Source organism: Anguilla anguilla, chromosome 3 (assembly GCF_013347855.1).
Source record: "Anguilla anguilla isolate fAngAng1 chromosome 3, fAngAng1.pri, whole genome shotgun sequence".
NCBI lineage: Eukaryota > Metazoa > Chordata > Actinopteri > Anguilliformes > Anguillidae > Anguilla > Anguilla anguilla.
The window spans coordinates 40,037,663-40,054,131 of record NC_049203.1 but is presented as its reverse complement, the minus strand read 5'-3'; the positions used below and the strand labels follow the sequence as shown (position 1 = coordinate 40,054,131).

The following is a 16,469-nucleotide window of genomic DNA, read 5'->3' as shown; positions in this document are numbered from 1 at the left end:
ACACACAGACACACAGCCAACAACCAAAAATGCACACACGGGAGATATGGGGAATAATACATACATATAAGGACATAAATACATCTTTATTGTAGCATTGTTATTATATCCAGTTTGGATTATATTATATAAATAGTGTATAGTAATGACCACTAATTGACAGATAGCAGCACTCACAGGGGTTTGCTCCATCTGCTACGATGAGCATCCGCAGTGAACTGAGGCTGATGTCCCTCTGATCTCTCTGGGCCAGAAGTGACCAGTGCATGTCCCGCGACTTCACCACCGCCACCCGGGCTGCCGAGCAGAACACAGTCACATAACAGGCCTTAGCCAATCAGAACACAGCCACACGGCAGGCCTCAGCCAATCAGAACACAGTCACATGGCAGGCCTCAGCCAATAAGAACGCAGTCGCATAGCAAGCTTCAGTCAGTGAGATGAGCAGGTTCACTGTGAAAAGAACCAATAACAGCTCACAAACGACATAGACTGAGGCACAAAGGCAGAGAAAACACAGAGACCGACTCTCACCTTTGTAGGTGTGCACTTTCTGAATCCAGGACAGAGGGTTGACTTTCATCAGAGAGTAGGGGATGCTGATGACGTGCATCCTGTTCATTACACTCTGTTATGCACAACAACAAAGCACACGTCACACACCTACTCTCACAGGGACAGAAGGTGCAGATGGAGGCCATCATTACTGTTTGAATTAAGTGCTTTAGAAGAAGGTACGACTCACTTAAATCATCACACGCAATAATGAATGTATAGAGTCTGTGGCAGTAACTTCTGACAAAGGTGTGTGTGTGTGTGTGTGTGTGTGTGTGAGAGAGAAAGAGAAGAGAGAGAGTAAGAATGGGTGTACTCACTGTGAGAACTCCGTGCCAAAGTCCAGCATCCCTCTTGAAGTCCAGGACATTAGTGATGGTTTCAGCTGAGGGGAGAGGCATCCCATTAGAGGAACACTCCAAAGCACATATGAGCATGCTCCATATTTACAAGCCATTTAGTGTGAAGCTTTAGTGTGTGGTGTGCAGTGTAGGTTTGCCCGTGCGGGGCAAGGAAGCTACAAACTCACCCTCGGTGTAGCCACATGCCTGTGTGAGGGCATGACAGTGAGCCAACATGGCAGAATGGGGCACCGTCACACCCATGGTGCTGCCCTCTTTGCTGGTCTTGTACTGCATTTTGAGACAGATGAGCATATAACGTCAGTACACTCACATTCCCATACTCATTAATGCAACCCCGCACTCTGGGAGACCATCCATCAAGTAAACCAGGAGGAGTATTGAAAGTTCATAAGCTAGCACATGAACCCAGTCCCAAAGATCACTGAAAGATGTTCAGTGCACACGGTCAGACACAGTACTGCTTACCACAGACATGTTTGGACACTTCCCCAGTTTATGATTTCTCTCAAAATGACCCTTCTACTGTTCAACGGCACTGATCACAGAGCGCTCGGTACGGTCTCACCTCGATGTAAGCGATCTCGTTGTTGGCGTCCCGTATCGGCGGGTGCCAGTCTTTTGGGGGCTTGGCGACATGCTTTCCGTCCGTCACAAACCACAGAACCCGAGGCCAGCCTGCAAACACGAGTATTCAGTCCATCAGGCCTCCCTGTCCGTGCTCGTTTACAAACACGTTTTTACTTATTTATATGCAGATATCAGTTTATACAGCTTGTTTGTCAGTTTATACAACAGCAATTCAGGTTACGTATCCCACTCATACTCATACTGGCAAACGTCTGTATTACACTTCCACAACCACTACAATTTATTTCATTAGACCTATTTTTTCTATGGCTGAACGCTGGTCTCTGTACTGTCAGAATACAGGATGTATATATAGAGTATGTGGGCTGACAGGCAATGCTTACCTTTGAAGGTTGCAACTTCTCCCGTCTGAGCTTTGGGTAGTCCCTTCTGACAGGCGTCTGTGGTCAGAGCCAGGGTCACTCCACAGCTGCCCAACAGGAAGCCGATCTGTTGACTTCCTGCATCCTGGGGGGAATGGGGGGGGGCAAAGGAAGGGGGTGGGATCAATGCACTGTCTGAACAATCCTCTCCTTCCCTGACTCCATTACCTTCCTTGACTTCCTCACTCCCTCCCAAAACAACATCAAAATGATAATTTGACAATTGAGAGAATAATCACCTTGTCCAAATGCAAGCAAACTAGTAAGTTTGCGAATTCTCTGGTAAAGGTCAGAGTTCACAGACTTAAACACGCGTGTTCACAAATGTTTATACACAATGATCTATCCGAGTTACTGAGGATCATGACCTGTTTCTGGGCAGACATTTTCTAAAGAACCGCCTCCCCTTTTCTTGGCTGTACATGAGATGAGCACTCATGTCCAGAACATTGTGGGATCCAAACCCAGATGGGCCCGTGCCGTGGCAGCACACCCAATCTCTGTATTCATTTTCAGTGGTTCCAAAGTTTCAAACCCTGATTTGGAGACAGTGGGCCTCATTCACAGAACTCTTCAAAAACTATTTTCCAGCTCAGCACTTCCGCAAACAGGAGCCACAGGCACACTGCCTTCATTTAATTACAGAAGCTCAAACATTAAAGTTAACAGTCCCATCAAATGTATACTTCCTACATTTTCCTTTAACAATCTCCTCAGCCTTGGGATGGGAAAGACAGACGATTCTGCATTTTCTTGCCAACTTCCAACGACGTCTGAAACATGAGCAGGCACTAGGCAGGTGAGGCCCAGTAAAACGGGATCCTTTACAAAGGCGCCGCTGTTAACCTTGCTATGATCTGTGGGCTTCGATCAGGACTTGAAGCTATCTATTATATTGATTTCTCAGTACGGTCAAAGTCAGCCACGGCTGCCAAACTGCCCTAAGTATCTGCCTATAAGTTTTACAGGACCTATAAAAGACACTGCAGTGTTCGTCAGCGTTTTTTGTTTTTCTGAATAGGCCAGCAAATGCCCTAATCACATAGCTGAGCTAACCAGAGCCTGTTTCTAATCTATTATGTCACTGCACTGCAGTACACTATCTCACTACAAATCTACTTTGACTGCAGTCTCCTTGATAATTCGCATCACAAGTACAAGGGCCAAACTCTGATTGGCTGTACATGAGATGAGAACTCGTGTCCAGAACATTGTGGGATCCAAACCCAAATGGGCCCATGCCATGGCAGCACACCCTATCTCTGTATTCACTTATGGCAGTTTCAAAGTTTTAAATGCTGATTTGGAGACAATGGGCCTCGTTCGCAAAACCTTTCTTAAATTATTCTTACTTTTGTTCTTAAAAATGTTCCTAGGAAGAAAAAAAAGAGATTCATGACACATGCAAACCCATGTTTTTGTGCATATTCCAGGTGTATGAGATGATGAATTCTGGATGTTTGTAAATTTTATGTGAAAATCCTGTTCACGTGATTTGCATAAGAAAACAGCCATGAACAAATATAGATAAGAAAAAAATGATGAATGACAAAATGTTCTTGGAAGCGTTCTTAAACGCAGTTTACGATCAAATGTTTTGTGAATGAGGCCCAACGCCAAGACTGCCTGAAAACAAATCTCAGTATCAGCAGTCCAAACACTCGTCCTTTATGCATAAGTACAAGGATAGATATCTATCTCTACACAAAATGAGCCAGAGCTGTTATGCAGGGAATTCATTATGGAACTCTGTCCATGCGGAAAATTATCATTTAACTTTTTATTATTTAACTGTCGTAGGAGGATGACAAGGGAAATGGGAGGATTACTTTTTACTGTTTAAGAGTTCACAAAGCAAGTGAGCATTAAAATTACCTTAAATGTGCTTTTGCTTCCATGTTTGTTTATAAAACCCCACCATCAGGATTTTGACCATCAAAATAAATAATGCTGTCCATCATATTAAAAAAGGGGGGAAAAAAACTCTTCTATGAGCACCAGAAGAACAGTCCTCCTCCTCACCAACTGGGGGCAGCACTGCACTTCAGTAAGAGTAAGACAGAACAAAGATCTATCAGTCACCGTACCTTACGTGTCAGGGGCACCTCAATGGGCACGGGCACCAGTTCTGCCAGGAGACACCCATAGAACGCCACCATAAACATCACCGGGTCATTGTTTGGGATCACTAGTGCAACCTGCGAAAAACATTCAACAAAAATCATCAGCCAATCTAAATCTAGCCCAGAACCAGAACCAGGGTCATGAGATGTCAATCTCTGAATTGGTATGACCATGTCTTACAGTACATATGAATAAAGCAATTAGGCTGACGCTTAAAAGGAGCGTGAGCCTTACAGATGATACTCATTCTTTGAAAAGGTCTCATTAGGGCAGGTACAAAATTTAATGTTGGCGCTAATGTAAACATCAGTGTAAAGGCTTTAGTTTTAGGTTTACAGACATAAATACCACACCTTTACAGTAACCTAGTACAGTACTGTCAGTACTGTATCTCAGCTAGGTTAGTCTGACTGGTGGAGTGTAGTGGACAGTATAACACAGTGGGAGAGTGTTATGGGCTGTATTACACACCAGGAGTTTAGTGTGTAGAATGACACACTGGGAGTGTAGTAGACAGTATGACACACTGGCAGTGTAGTGGACAGTATCACACACTAGGAGTGCAGTGGACAGTATGAAACACTTGGAGCATGTAATATATATAGTATGACACACTGGGAGCGTGATGGACATGACGTATTGGGAGAGTGTAGTATTTACAGTATGACGCACTGGGAGAGGCAGTACTCACGCGATCTCCAGGCCGCAGAAGGGGCTCGTTCCTGGAGCTGAGTTTGTTCAGCAGGGTGTAGGCCAACTTCAGACACCTGGTCCACAGCTTTCCTGTGAACGCAGACAATATAACAGCACGCACCAGGACACATGAACACACACAGACTCTTCTGTAAATACACAGCACGCCCGCTGCAGGGCAGAACTGCGGGTGCCAGCGGGGCAGACTGGGCGCTACCGCAGTGTGCTGCCGCTCTTACCGTAAGTGAGGGTGTAGGTGGGCTTGCCGGCGTTGTCCAGCGCGGTAAGGCAGGGGCTTTTGGGCTGGGTGGTGCCCCAGCGCTGCAGGGAGGCCAGCAGGGAGGGGGGCCAGTTAGTGACCACGCCCAGGGGCTCCCCGCTGAGAGGGATCATCTGGGTTCCCTCGGGCTTGGGTTGGTTTGGGTCAGGCTGCTGGACTGCGTGTAGAGGCAGGAAGCCATACAGAAGCCGGATTAGACATTATCACTCACAGAATCCATTACTGTTCTGGGACAGCCTCAGAACAAAAGCATTTAACCCAGAACCACATCACGTCATACTGGTTACAGGTTTTTTAAAAGATGGGCAGGAACAGGATGAACCTAAAGGAAGTACAGTATTTTAAAGGGAACTTCCAAAATTATTTATTCGAGGTTGCCAGTTACTACCGAAAAGAGAGAGAGGGGTCCTCGCAGAAAAGCAGCCAAACAATCAGAGACGATCCAATAAAACCGCAATGTGCTTCAACAATAATGCTAACAAAAACAAATCCCGTGACACATTCAATTCACTGCCTCGAGTCTCTCTTTCGTTTACCACACATTTTTAAATTCAGTATCATTTGATTTTAAAAATTCATCATTTTGATTCATGTGATTTCATAAGGTCACTGTTGTTTTTGAGATATAAAATGCTCAAAAACGACATTTGGGGAAAGCGGCTCACCATCCAGCATCTCTTCGAAGTCGTCGACAAAGAACTCCCTCAAGGGCGGCCGCTTGGGCCTCTTCAGCGTGTTCAACAGCTGCTGGATTTTGGAGGAGACCCGACTGTTCACCGGAACACCTGGGAGCGAGCGACGGGCGGAGGACAGGAGAGAGGGAAGGAAAGCAGGAGAGGGAGAGAGGGAGGGAGCAACTGATGAAACGGAAAAGGTCAACAAGCTCGGTGCGACGGATCGGACCGCAGGATATTCCGGCTGTCAGTCACGCCGAAACTGAGAGTCTGGAAAGGTCTCCAGGGAGACGAGGTGTTGCCGTGAGTCACCGAGCGCGACGGTATTCGCGGGAGACGCCGGGCCCGTCGTCTCAAGGACCTGGGTCCACGTTCCGCTGCCTAGCAACAGGCTAGCCCGTTTCATTAACTATTCACGATGTTTTCAATACGCGAGCGTTATGACAAGTGCCTCTCTAAGTGTGCTTTCTGATACCACAGCAATATCACCAGTACTGTGGTATCCGACTGAGTAAAAGATCAAATGTAATCACTGTTCAATTGAAAAAGGTAAAAACTAAAAGCATAGAGGTATTGAAAGAGGTATGGAAAAGCAGCATAAAATAGAAATCATAATAACTACAGTGCCCATTAAAAACCAACAGTGCGACATGAAAGCAGACATTGGAAAGCTCCAGGCAAAACTGTAAGCTTTGACCACACATTTTTCTAAGGATTTGCAAAGCTTGGATGCAGAACAATGGAAGGCTTATTGCGTTTTTTTGTTGAGCAAAACAAACCCCTTTGGGTACAGAGAGGAATGTAGGTTTTTCGACTGCATATAAGAAAGTGGGTCATTTGCATTTGGTCTCGCTCACTTCCTGGATTCTAATTATGATGTTAATGACGGCACAGTTGTCATTAATGTCCCTGTTCAGATACTCTCAGACACAAGGGATTAGAACCACAGCTGCGTCTGCCTGCCTGCTCATCCCACTCACCTCTGGTGACTTCATTTTCATTAAAGGGATACTTCACTTTATGGATTTTTAATATAATTTCTGTTTCAGTGCATGTGTTTCTCTTCCATTGGTCCACACAGTTTTAGTTGGTGATGAAGGATAAATCTGATATTTACAGGTATGTATACAGATGACACACTAGCTGTACAATGGTTGGTACAGGAGCATTCATGGAGCAAGGAGAGCAAAAAATTAAGCAAAAAAATCACACAAAGTAACTCCAAAGCAGCTTGTACCATGGTGTTATGTATCCAGAGGCTGAATGTCTGAATTTATTAACCTCATAGCATTTCGCCACTATTACAAACATGTTTTTTACTTCCTGTTGGCATTTAATTAATTGGTACTTTCAGTGGTACTGTCGTTGGCCACAACAGTCTCTATTGCATTTTCCAACCAAAAATAATAATAATAATAAAACACTTAGGTAAGATGCACAATTACAACCTCTGCAGGAATAATGTAGCTGTACAAGCTGCTTTGGAGTTAGCTGAAGTGTATTTTCTGGCTTCAAACCACAAACCTGTTGATGCCACTACACCAGCTGCCAGGTTGTCAGCAACCTATGTATACATCGAAAATATTCCTCATCACACACACACACACAGTTGTCTGGGCCAATCAAGAACCTACACTAAAACTGATATAATACGTAAAAAGCCCAGAAATCAGACTAAGAACAAAACTGCATCTTAAGACTTAAGAGCAGAATCACAGGTCAAGATTTAGGGGTCAGGTCCAAGGAAACAAGTTGCCCTGTGATAGGCAGTACTCAGGAGGTAAGAAATTATACCTTCTGTACTACAGCCACAGACTAGAATCCAAATTATGATAACAGGCCAAAATAATACAATCCATGAGGGTCAGCTGTGTTATTAGAACACACACAGCTACTAAACTATTAATACTGCTTTGATCACCCCAGTGAAATAGAAGCTCTGAAGTATTCATGGACCTCAGAACAATGGATGTAATTCACTGAAATATTGCATAATTGGCCATCATTCCAGACATTTTAGCCTGGTTTCACCACTTGTTCCATGAGCCTTTTTTTGAAGGTGTGCTTTTACATTCAGTGCAGCAAGCCTCTTTCAGTATCATTCTAACATGCTAATTCTTTTTACACACGGCTATAATAATTAACTCCGTTAAACCGGATACAGCTTAACTATCATTACTCTCGAGTGAAAGCAGGGACTAAATCATCACTGAATCGCACTCTCATTAAAATCCACGTAAACATCTCATTAAATGGTGAATAATGACTGGCTGAACCCACAGTTCTGCGTACAAGTGTTCTCTGTTCGTTTGTTTTAAATTATTTCAGAATAAATGTCTGTGGTAATTATATTTGCTGAATATATTTTTAAAAACCAAATATGAAGGAGTGTTTTTTTATTCTATAGACATAAGTGCTGCCAATAGCCATGTGGATCCACACAGCCAAAATGTTGTTCTACACATCAAGAGTTGAATCATGAAGCCCCTCACATGCAGTTCCAATAAATGTGTGCATCCCCCTATCTTTTACACTAGCGAGCATTACATTATCTTTCTGACCCCAAGAGGATACAGGCAGTACAGAAAGCTGTGCTGGTGGTGGAAATGCATAGCGGTGTTTTCTGGAGCAGGGCACAGCACAATACTGTTCATCTCTCTCTCTCTCTCACACACACACACACACACACACAGCATTCACTATGCTGAAGTGTTCAGTTTTCAGGGTTAAGTGATGTCAGAGGGACTTCGCACAGTAATCACATTGCCCTGTAGCCTGGCAGGCAGGCACACTGACAGACAATGGTACTCCCTGCAGTGAAATCAATTAATCCTTGCAAACAAGCCAAACATATTAATTCACAAGCACAGGCCCAGATGTATCAGACACATACATGATTTAAATGAATTCGTATCCCTGTCTGGTATTGGATCCAGACTGTGTCAGCATTGGCTTTGACTGACGGCACTGCAGGGTGGCACAGCACTGCCCAGGAGAGGGAGGGGCTTAGTCACTGGGTCTGCTTCCCAATTTGAAATGCCCAATAGGCCTTATATTACTGTAACATCCTCTGTCAGTTTGGGAGCACGTAGCCAGCCTTAGCAGCACATACAGAGAGGTGCTGAGAGGAGACTGGCCATATTGTCGTATTGGTTGATCATGTGTTCCTTCAGTTGGGATGGAAGCCAAGTCATCAGACCCAGAGTTAAATAAGGGAGCGCAGGACTGAGGCACAGCTCTGCAGGCAACGAGTGGCCAGTGTATGAATCCCATCTGCTGCACAGGAGACAGAGACACTATTCCCCGGCAGTCTGAGGAAAGGTGAGTGTGTCACAGGCACACATATCACTGTGAATATGCACACACAAACGCACAGATTGTGTGGTGACTTTATCAGGGAATCTCAGCTCTGAATTTACGGCAGAGTCATTCACACCCTAACAGCGAGCTGAAAGGCCTTCGTCTAATCAGCACTAATATATGTGCCTCTCATCCTCTCCAAGACTATCAGGTTAGGTCCCTGTATGATCTTCTGCAATGATCAGAGAAGGGTTGTGTCCATACAGGCTAAAATCCATCTCTTGCTGAGCAGAGACGAGTGAGTTAGACAGACCTGGAAAATCCAGCAAATAGATTCAGCAGAAAAAGGCCCCACCCATTTCTGCCTCTATCTCCAAGCTGCGAAGCAACTCTATTACCTCCACCCCCATAAATTCACACTATATGGTTTGCCACGTTCAAAAAAAATATTTTTCAGTATATTAACACTTCAGAAATGCACCCCATAAACACACGTTCGTACATGGAGCACTAGCCCTCTATTAGTAACAGGGAGACATGCTTCCCTTCACACCGAGTAATAACGTTTACACATCAAAGGGAGAGTGACAGTTTGAGTGCCTGCGTTTCCATGGACGCGGGGTCGCGGAGTGCGCGCCGAGAGCGCGGCGGCGAAACGCTGGCGGCTCACCATCTGCGGTCTCCAGGCCGAAGCCCCGGGGGACCCCTCGCACCGACGCCACCTGGGGCCGCTCCACGAGCGCCGGGCGCTCCAGCAGGCCCGTCACATCTGGGGGCGCCGAGTGGTTATCTGAAAAGGGGGGGGGGGCGTACGGGGGATATCAAATAACAGGTCAAAGGTCATAAGTGGGAAAGAGGGAACGCCACTAATGAAACGGTCCAGATATCCCGTCAGTTCCCGAAACAGTGACTGCGTAACGGCCCGGTACAACATTACCTGTAATAGAGTAATGCAGTTTTCACAAAGACATTTCTGTTTATTACAGCTGCAATGTAAATCCTCACTGAAAAGTGTTGGTTCCTTTGTCATTCATGTAAATCACCTGATTTAAATTTCAACGGAACCTTTTAATTCTACGCATTTCAGTTTATTTCAGTACGCAGAACAGAGATGCCACAGTTTTGCCCCCACTAATACAACCAAAGACATGAGACCCCTTCTTTGTCTTTTAGAAGACAGTACAGTCCATATATAATTGCTCCCAACAGTGTCATAAGAGCGCATTGATGAAAACAGATGGCTATCCCCCTCGGCAAGGATAAACTAAGCAGATGCATAAGAAGATTTTCTGTTCGATAAATCAAAAGGAAGAATGAAAGCCTTCAGACAGCATCCAATTATATAGATCCCAGTTTTTGCCTCCAGGGCAGCGCTCTCATTTTTGTACACTTGGAAGTATTCACACGAGAGGATGAGAAGAACCGGAAGAACCCCAGACCATCTTTGAGTGACTTAATGGAGAAACTGTGGTTTCATCTCTGTACTTGAAAATGTGCCAAATACATTCATAATGTAGCAGTGACGTATTGTGAAGCCACTTTGCCTGTCCCCTCTCCAACAGCAGCACCGGTTTAAGAGACTAAGAGTGTTTTTATACTTTTTCAATACCAGTTTGCGCCTTCTAATGTTGATATTCGACAATCAATCAGAAAATGCAATCTTATGGAAAATTGACTCACTGTGGTCATTAAAAATCCCATGACACTTATCGCTAAGAGTAGGGGGTTCCCCGGTGTCCTGGTTAAATCTCAGATCTGGCTCTCGCAAACTTGCCACCAAAACCATCCCCAGATTTAATTGGCTAAATAATCTCCCTCTCCACCTTCGCTAATGTGTGGTGAGCTTTCTGGCGCAAAATGGCTGCCGTGCATCACCCAGGTGGGTGCTACACATTGGTGTCGGTGAGGTGAGTTCCCCTTCACTGTAAAGCACTTTGAGCATTCGGAAAAGTGCTATATAAATGTAAGGATATATATAAAATTAATAAACCGTTTATCAAGCATGCAAAGCTGCAACACCTAATTCAGCCGTTGAGATAATTATTCATGCTGTTCATATATTCAGGAGGTCAGTAATATGTGTATGAGGAGTGTACAAAAAGCATAAATTTTCTCCGTATGTCAGAAACCAGTCTGGAAGGAGTTTTGTGATGACCTAGATATATGATGTACATATGCGTCAGATCAAGACTGAGAACGCTGCAATTTGCATTGCAGTTTTGTCCTCTAGCCATCTATAATGTTATGAGGTTGCGCTCTATATAAACCTCAGAATCAACCATTCCTCCCAGGTGAAACTTCTGTACCATTATTTCTGGTGCCACACTGCTCGTCCAACTGGGTTAAAATACACATTTACAGAGTCCCCGCACCTTTTGTGGTTTATTAATTCACTGCGAGTTAAAATGAGATAATAAGTGCTGTGTAAAAATGGCTGATTCCTGGGTCAAATTCTAGTGAGGGAGCTAATGCGGGGTTCAGGTGGTTTTCCACAACTCTTGCGTGAGGAGCCTTGGCTCGTCTCTCTCTTACTTCAGCAACCGTAAACTTAGCGGAACGCAGGCTTACTTTTTCCACGCAGAGGGCTCGTAACGCAGCGGGAGCTTGTGGATCATTTGCGTGCAGACAGAGACCTGTCTGATAGCTGGAGGGCTGAGGGGAGTTCTGAGAGGGGATTCTCGGGGCTGTTCTACCGGTATGGGACAGCACTGCGAGCAACAACCGATGAGCTGTCATAGCCGGAGGAGGATAAAACTACTGAATCTCATTAACAATTTATCCAGGACCCATTAAAAATAAAAATGCTACTTGTCAGGAAAGGCGAGAGCATTTACTGATGTTGGAATGACTCGTCATGCAAAGACTGTGAGAAGAGCCAATTAAAATCGCCAACTCCTGCCCTGCTCCTTTGTTTTGCCTGTGAAGCTAACAAGACGCACAAAAAAAGACGCATATCAAAAGAGATAAGCTCTGGGCTGCAACATGAATACCAGTACACAGTATGCTCTACAACAGCTGGAGAGCACTTACTTAAAAGGAGCCTTACCACTCTGATCTATTGTCTGTGCGAAAGAAACAGCAGAATGATGACATCACTTAAATCAAAACCTGGATATGCCACAGAACGAATATCGCAATGCCACACATCTGTGAAATTTCTGAAGCACTGCTGCACTTCTACTCCAACCCAGCAGAGGGCGCTGCAGACAACAAGGCCTACCGATGCAGTGAAGTTCAGAGGTGAGGGGTGGGAGGGTTTAGAAGGAACAGGCAGCAGTTCCGCTCACGGAGGGACCAGGGAGACGAGCGAGAGTGAAAGCGAGGCGTGGGGGGCTGGGGTGGGGTGGGGTGCGGTGGAGCCGTTACTGACCTAGCTGGGTCTGGGCCATGAGGTGGGCCAGCACGGTGGTGGCCGAGGAGCTGGTGTTGGTGGCGTGGGGCCTCCCTCCGGGGATGGATGAGGTGGAGGATGCGGAGGATGAGGTGGAGGAGCCCTGGATGACCCTGTTAAACCAGTGCTCCACGCTGGGGTGGGCCTGGTAGGAGGGGGTGGAGGAGGCGGTCCGGCCCTGCCGACGCAGCGAGCCCTCGTCTTCCGAAGCCGATGAGGTGTCTGTGTGGCAGAGACGGCGAGCGTCACGGAAGCAGCAGAAACAAGAGCCGGAGCGCGATGACGGAGATCGGCGGCATCGCCAGACTTACAGAAACACGACGGGGACGAGGCGGTGATGATGATGATGGCCGTGACAGAAAGCGATAATGGAGAAGGGGAACGAGAGGGACAGATGGCACGATATGAGATATAAATATGCCCAGCGCTGAGCGTAATGAAGGGGATGGAATTCAGCTGTCTCAGAGACCGCTGCGTACAGATCCCCCTCCTTTAATTAAGAAATGATTACTGGGGGCATGCTGGGACAGCCAGACTGTAGAGGTGTTGAGGTACACAGGCTCGGCTATGTGTAATAACACAACGAGCTCGCATGAAAGTGAGACTCGGGGATAAAGACATCTTCACACTCAAAGCGGGGATGGAGGGGAAACACGAGAGAGACAATAAAAGATCTTTGCTGATGTAAAGTACATTTCCTGTCAGGAGTGTGACACATCCACAGCAGAAAAGCTTATTATAGGCTTATTTCCCGAGCCAGACAGAAGAGCGTCTCTACCCTCCAGCAACGCGCCAGGCCAAAACAAACACCAGTGAGTGAGAGCTGACTGAATCGGAGAGCCAGGTTTGTTTTTTCAGCACTCGGATCCAACACACGACTGGATCAGTAAGACTGAAAACCTGAAACACTTAAAAGTAAAAATACACTTTCCCCAAAAAAGTGATTTCCCCTGAAGATATAGGCTCCCATCCAAGTAGCTCCGCTAAAACAAAAAAAATACCAGTAACTAACACTGTTTCAGTAGCACACTGAAACTTTGTGTTTCCGCATAAATGCACTTTCATAAATGACTACCCTGAACTCATTCATAGAGTAGTAAACCAAACAGAAAATGGACATATGTATTTGATATAAAACCTAAATAAAAAATATGTTTGTGAAGGAGACCTACAAAAACAGATGAAAACCCCTAAGTCACTAGAAGTCAACAAACAGCGAGCTAGGGCAGAAGAAAGCAGAATCATAGACAAAGGGAGAACATACACATTGCCTGAAGAGGACTCAAAAGGAGGGTTGGGGAAGAAGGGGACACAAAACAGGAGTTGGGAAAGAAGGGGACTCAAAAATGGGAGTTGGGGAAGAAGGGGACTCAAAAAGGGGGCTTGGGAAGAAGGGGACTCAAAAATGGGGCTGGGAAAGAAGGGGACTCAAAAATGGGAGTTGGGGAAGAAGGGGACTCAAAAAGGGGGCTTGGGAAGAAGGGGCCTCAAAAATGGGGCTGGGAAAGAAGGGGACTCAAAAATGGGAGTTGGGGAAGAAAGGGACTCAAAATTGGGACTGGGGAACAAGGGGCAGTGGAAGAGTGCTGAGTTAGAGGGTTGAGAAGGACACGGGCGATGGATGGATGGATGGATGGATGGATGGACGGATGGATGGATGGATAGATGGGGCTGTGAATATGATGGAACACCTGTATGAACACTCCCCTCAGAATTGGACTAAACACAAATCCACAGCCCCATTAGGAAAGTTAGCGTTCTTCTGACTGCACCCATTGCGGAAAAGGTGTCCTCACTTGACTTGAAGATTAATAATTAATCAAGATGCAGAATTAATTTCCACTATTAGCAGCAGCTGAATACTTACGGCTGCTGCAGACCTATAAAATATGTGGAGGCATAGTGGATTTGCACAAAGCAGCATTAGTGGAAAAATCACAAATTCATGTCATCCTGCCATTCCTCTGTGACTGATCGCTGCTGTTCAGAGATGTCAAAGCTCCAGCTGATCCTTGTTTTGGGAACAAAACACCTAGATATACCAGTTTTTCCTCTCATATTTGAATTTTAACACAGAGTGCAGCCCTGTGTTAGAAACAGGTCCATGGCCATTTCTGTTTTTTTTCGATGCAAGATACGAAAAATTTGAATCCCCACCCGGCCCCAGCCACTGTTACGTTCTCACTCATTTTAAAAATGGTTCATTAGTTTGGCAGACTATCTCTCTCTGTATCTCTCACTAACCTTGACACAGTTTCAGGAGGGGGGGTGGGAGTGTGGGAGAAGGGAGAGATGAAGAAAGAGATGAGCTGGGGTTTCAAATCCTCCTACTAACTCATTGGGGAAAAATGCACGTGGTTGCAATAGTGCAAATCAGGCCACAGCATTAGCAAGCTTTTTCCTATTTGTTCTTATAGTTTCCCTCTTTGTCTACAGGAAAGAGCTCATTAGAATTCTGTGTTGCCTGTACGTCTGTCTTTCAGTGCACAAAAAACCAAATGTATGATCCTGAGGCATCAGACCCAGTTCAGCAGCAATTCTGTTCAAAACTGCATACTCAACCCTAGTCAAACATGACCAACATATCTCTAGCCAAATGCATGCTAACTGGGGACCAAACCACTGAGCAGGGGGATTAAGGGATACTGTTCGGTAAGAGGGGCAATTCTGGGATATTGTTAATGCAATGGGAGATTCTGGCATATTGTATGGCTAAGGGGATTTTGGGATATTGTGAATGCAGAAAGAGATTCTGAGATATTGTTACTGTGTGTGTATGTGTGGGGGAGGATTCTGGGATATTGTTAATATGGGGGGGGGGTTCTGGGATATTATTAATGCATGGGAGGATTCTGGGATATTGTTAATGTGGGGGGGGGGGATTCTGGGATATTGTTAATATGGTTGGGGGGGGTCTGGGATATTGCTAGGTAAGGAGGAGATTCTGGGATATTGTTAAGGAAGGGGGAAATGTGAGTTATTATTAGCGCACAGGAAAGTTCAGAGATACCTGTGGACCTTTACTGGGCTCTGTATTCAGAAAAATGTTCCCAGCGTGGTCCAGACACAAAGCTGTCCACTGTCCAGGCGGCTATGTTTTCAACAGAACCGAGATGGCAGGGGAGGGGTGTTGGGAAAGCTGGCAGGTGAGACCAGGCCAGAGGGATTACCAAATCCTTATATTGTTAAGGATTCGATACGGCCTTATGTGGCCTGTCAGATACTGTTGTGGCGCACTTGGGTTTGTGTGCGTTATCGCTTGTAAAACACTAAGGAGGCCATGAACCACGTTGACTAAGAGAGATTCCTAAGGGACGCTTATTTCAACAAAGAAAGGGACACCACACCGCTTACTTCAATCCCCAACCCTCCCCCTCCTTAATCCTCTAACCCCTTTCAGTTGAATTCAGCTTCTTTAATAATATAATAGCTTCGTTTTTATACCACCTTTCATACATGCATCTCAAAGCGCTTCAAAGAATATAAGAGTAAATCAAAGGGGGCAGTCTAACAGTGTAATATACCAAGGGAATGATAAAAGAAGTTAAAATATATGAAACATAAAATGTGAGAGAAAGAATATGTAATACAAATAGTGAAATAAAAAAGGTACTGATGAAAGACAATAAAACATAACCAATAAAATTATATGAATATGAAATTATAATAAACACAATGATCAGAAGAGAAGTAAAAACCAACATACTTTAAAAATAATAATTCTTGGAAGATGAGATTTAAAACTACTCAGGGATTGAGTCTGCTGTGATAAGGAGTTTTTATCATTTTTGTGCATAAAAACAGAAAGCAGCCACCTCTGCGTTTAGTGTTAACTGTAGGAATAACTATCAGGGGAGTGTTTGTAGAGTGAAGCACTCGCCGAAGTTTATCCAGAGTTTGAGTGCCAACAATAGCATAGGATGAGGAGAGCAAGTGCTTCTCTACGTCATTCCAAACTAACACAGGATGAACACATACGATGGACCAACAAACATTCTGCCATTCCATATGGGGAGAGAAAACAAACAAACTGGGGATATGCGCTGTTTTTTTTTAAAAAAAGTTAATTTGCAGAGC

At 45.1% G+C, this 16,469-nt stretch overlaps 1 protein-coding gene across 5 annotated transcripts in view; it reads right to left on the bottom strand.

The window, feature by feature from the left end:
* Nucleotides 1-16,469, bottom strand: part of LOC118222870 (disco-interacting protein 2 homolog A-like) — a 91,940-nt gene that overhangs the window by 19,411 nt on the left and 56,060 nt on the right. For all 5 annotated transcript variants that reach the window (XM_035408771.1, XM_035408772.1, XM_035408768.1 and 2 more), the window contains 12 exons: nucleotides 12,372-12,614; nucleotides 9,672-9,791; nucleotides 5,693-5,812; nucleotides 4,987-5,184; nucleotides 4,746-4,837; nucleotides 4,018-4,128; nucleotides 1,892-2,015; nucleotides 1,486-1,595; nucleotides 1,085-1,187; nucleotides 876-940; nucleotides 535-628; nucleotides 178-297 (listed from right to left, as the gene is read on the bottom strand). In XM_035408771.1, coding sequence (XP_035264662.1) covers nucleotides 178-297; nucleotides 535-628; nucleotides 876-940; nucleotides 1,085-1,187; nucleotides 1,486-1,595; nucleotides 1,892-2,015; nucleotides 4,018-4,128; nucleotides 4,746-4,837; nucleotides 4,987-5,184; nucleotides 5,693-5,812; nucleotides 9,672-9,791; nucleotides 12,372-12,614 — 1,500 coding nt within the window. The remainder of the gene's footprint in view (nucleotides 1-177; nucleotides 298-534; nucleotides 629-875; nucleotides 941-1,084; nucleotides 1,188-1,485; nucleotides 1,596-1,891; nucleotides 2,016-4,017; nucleotides 4,129-4,745; nucleotides 4,838-4,986; nucleotides 5,185-5,692; nucleotides 5,813-9,671; nucleotides 9,792-12,371; nucleotides 12,615-16,469) is intronic.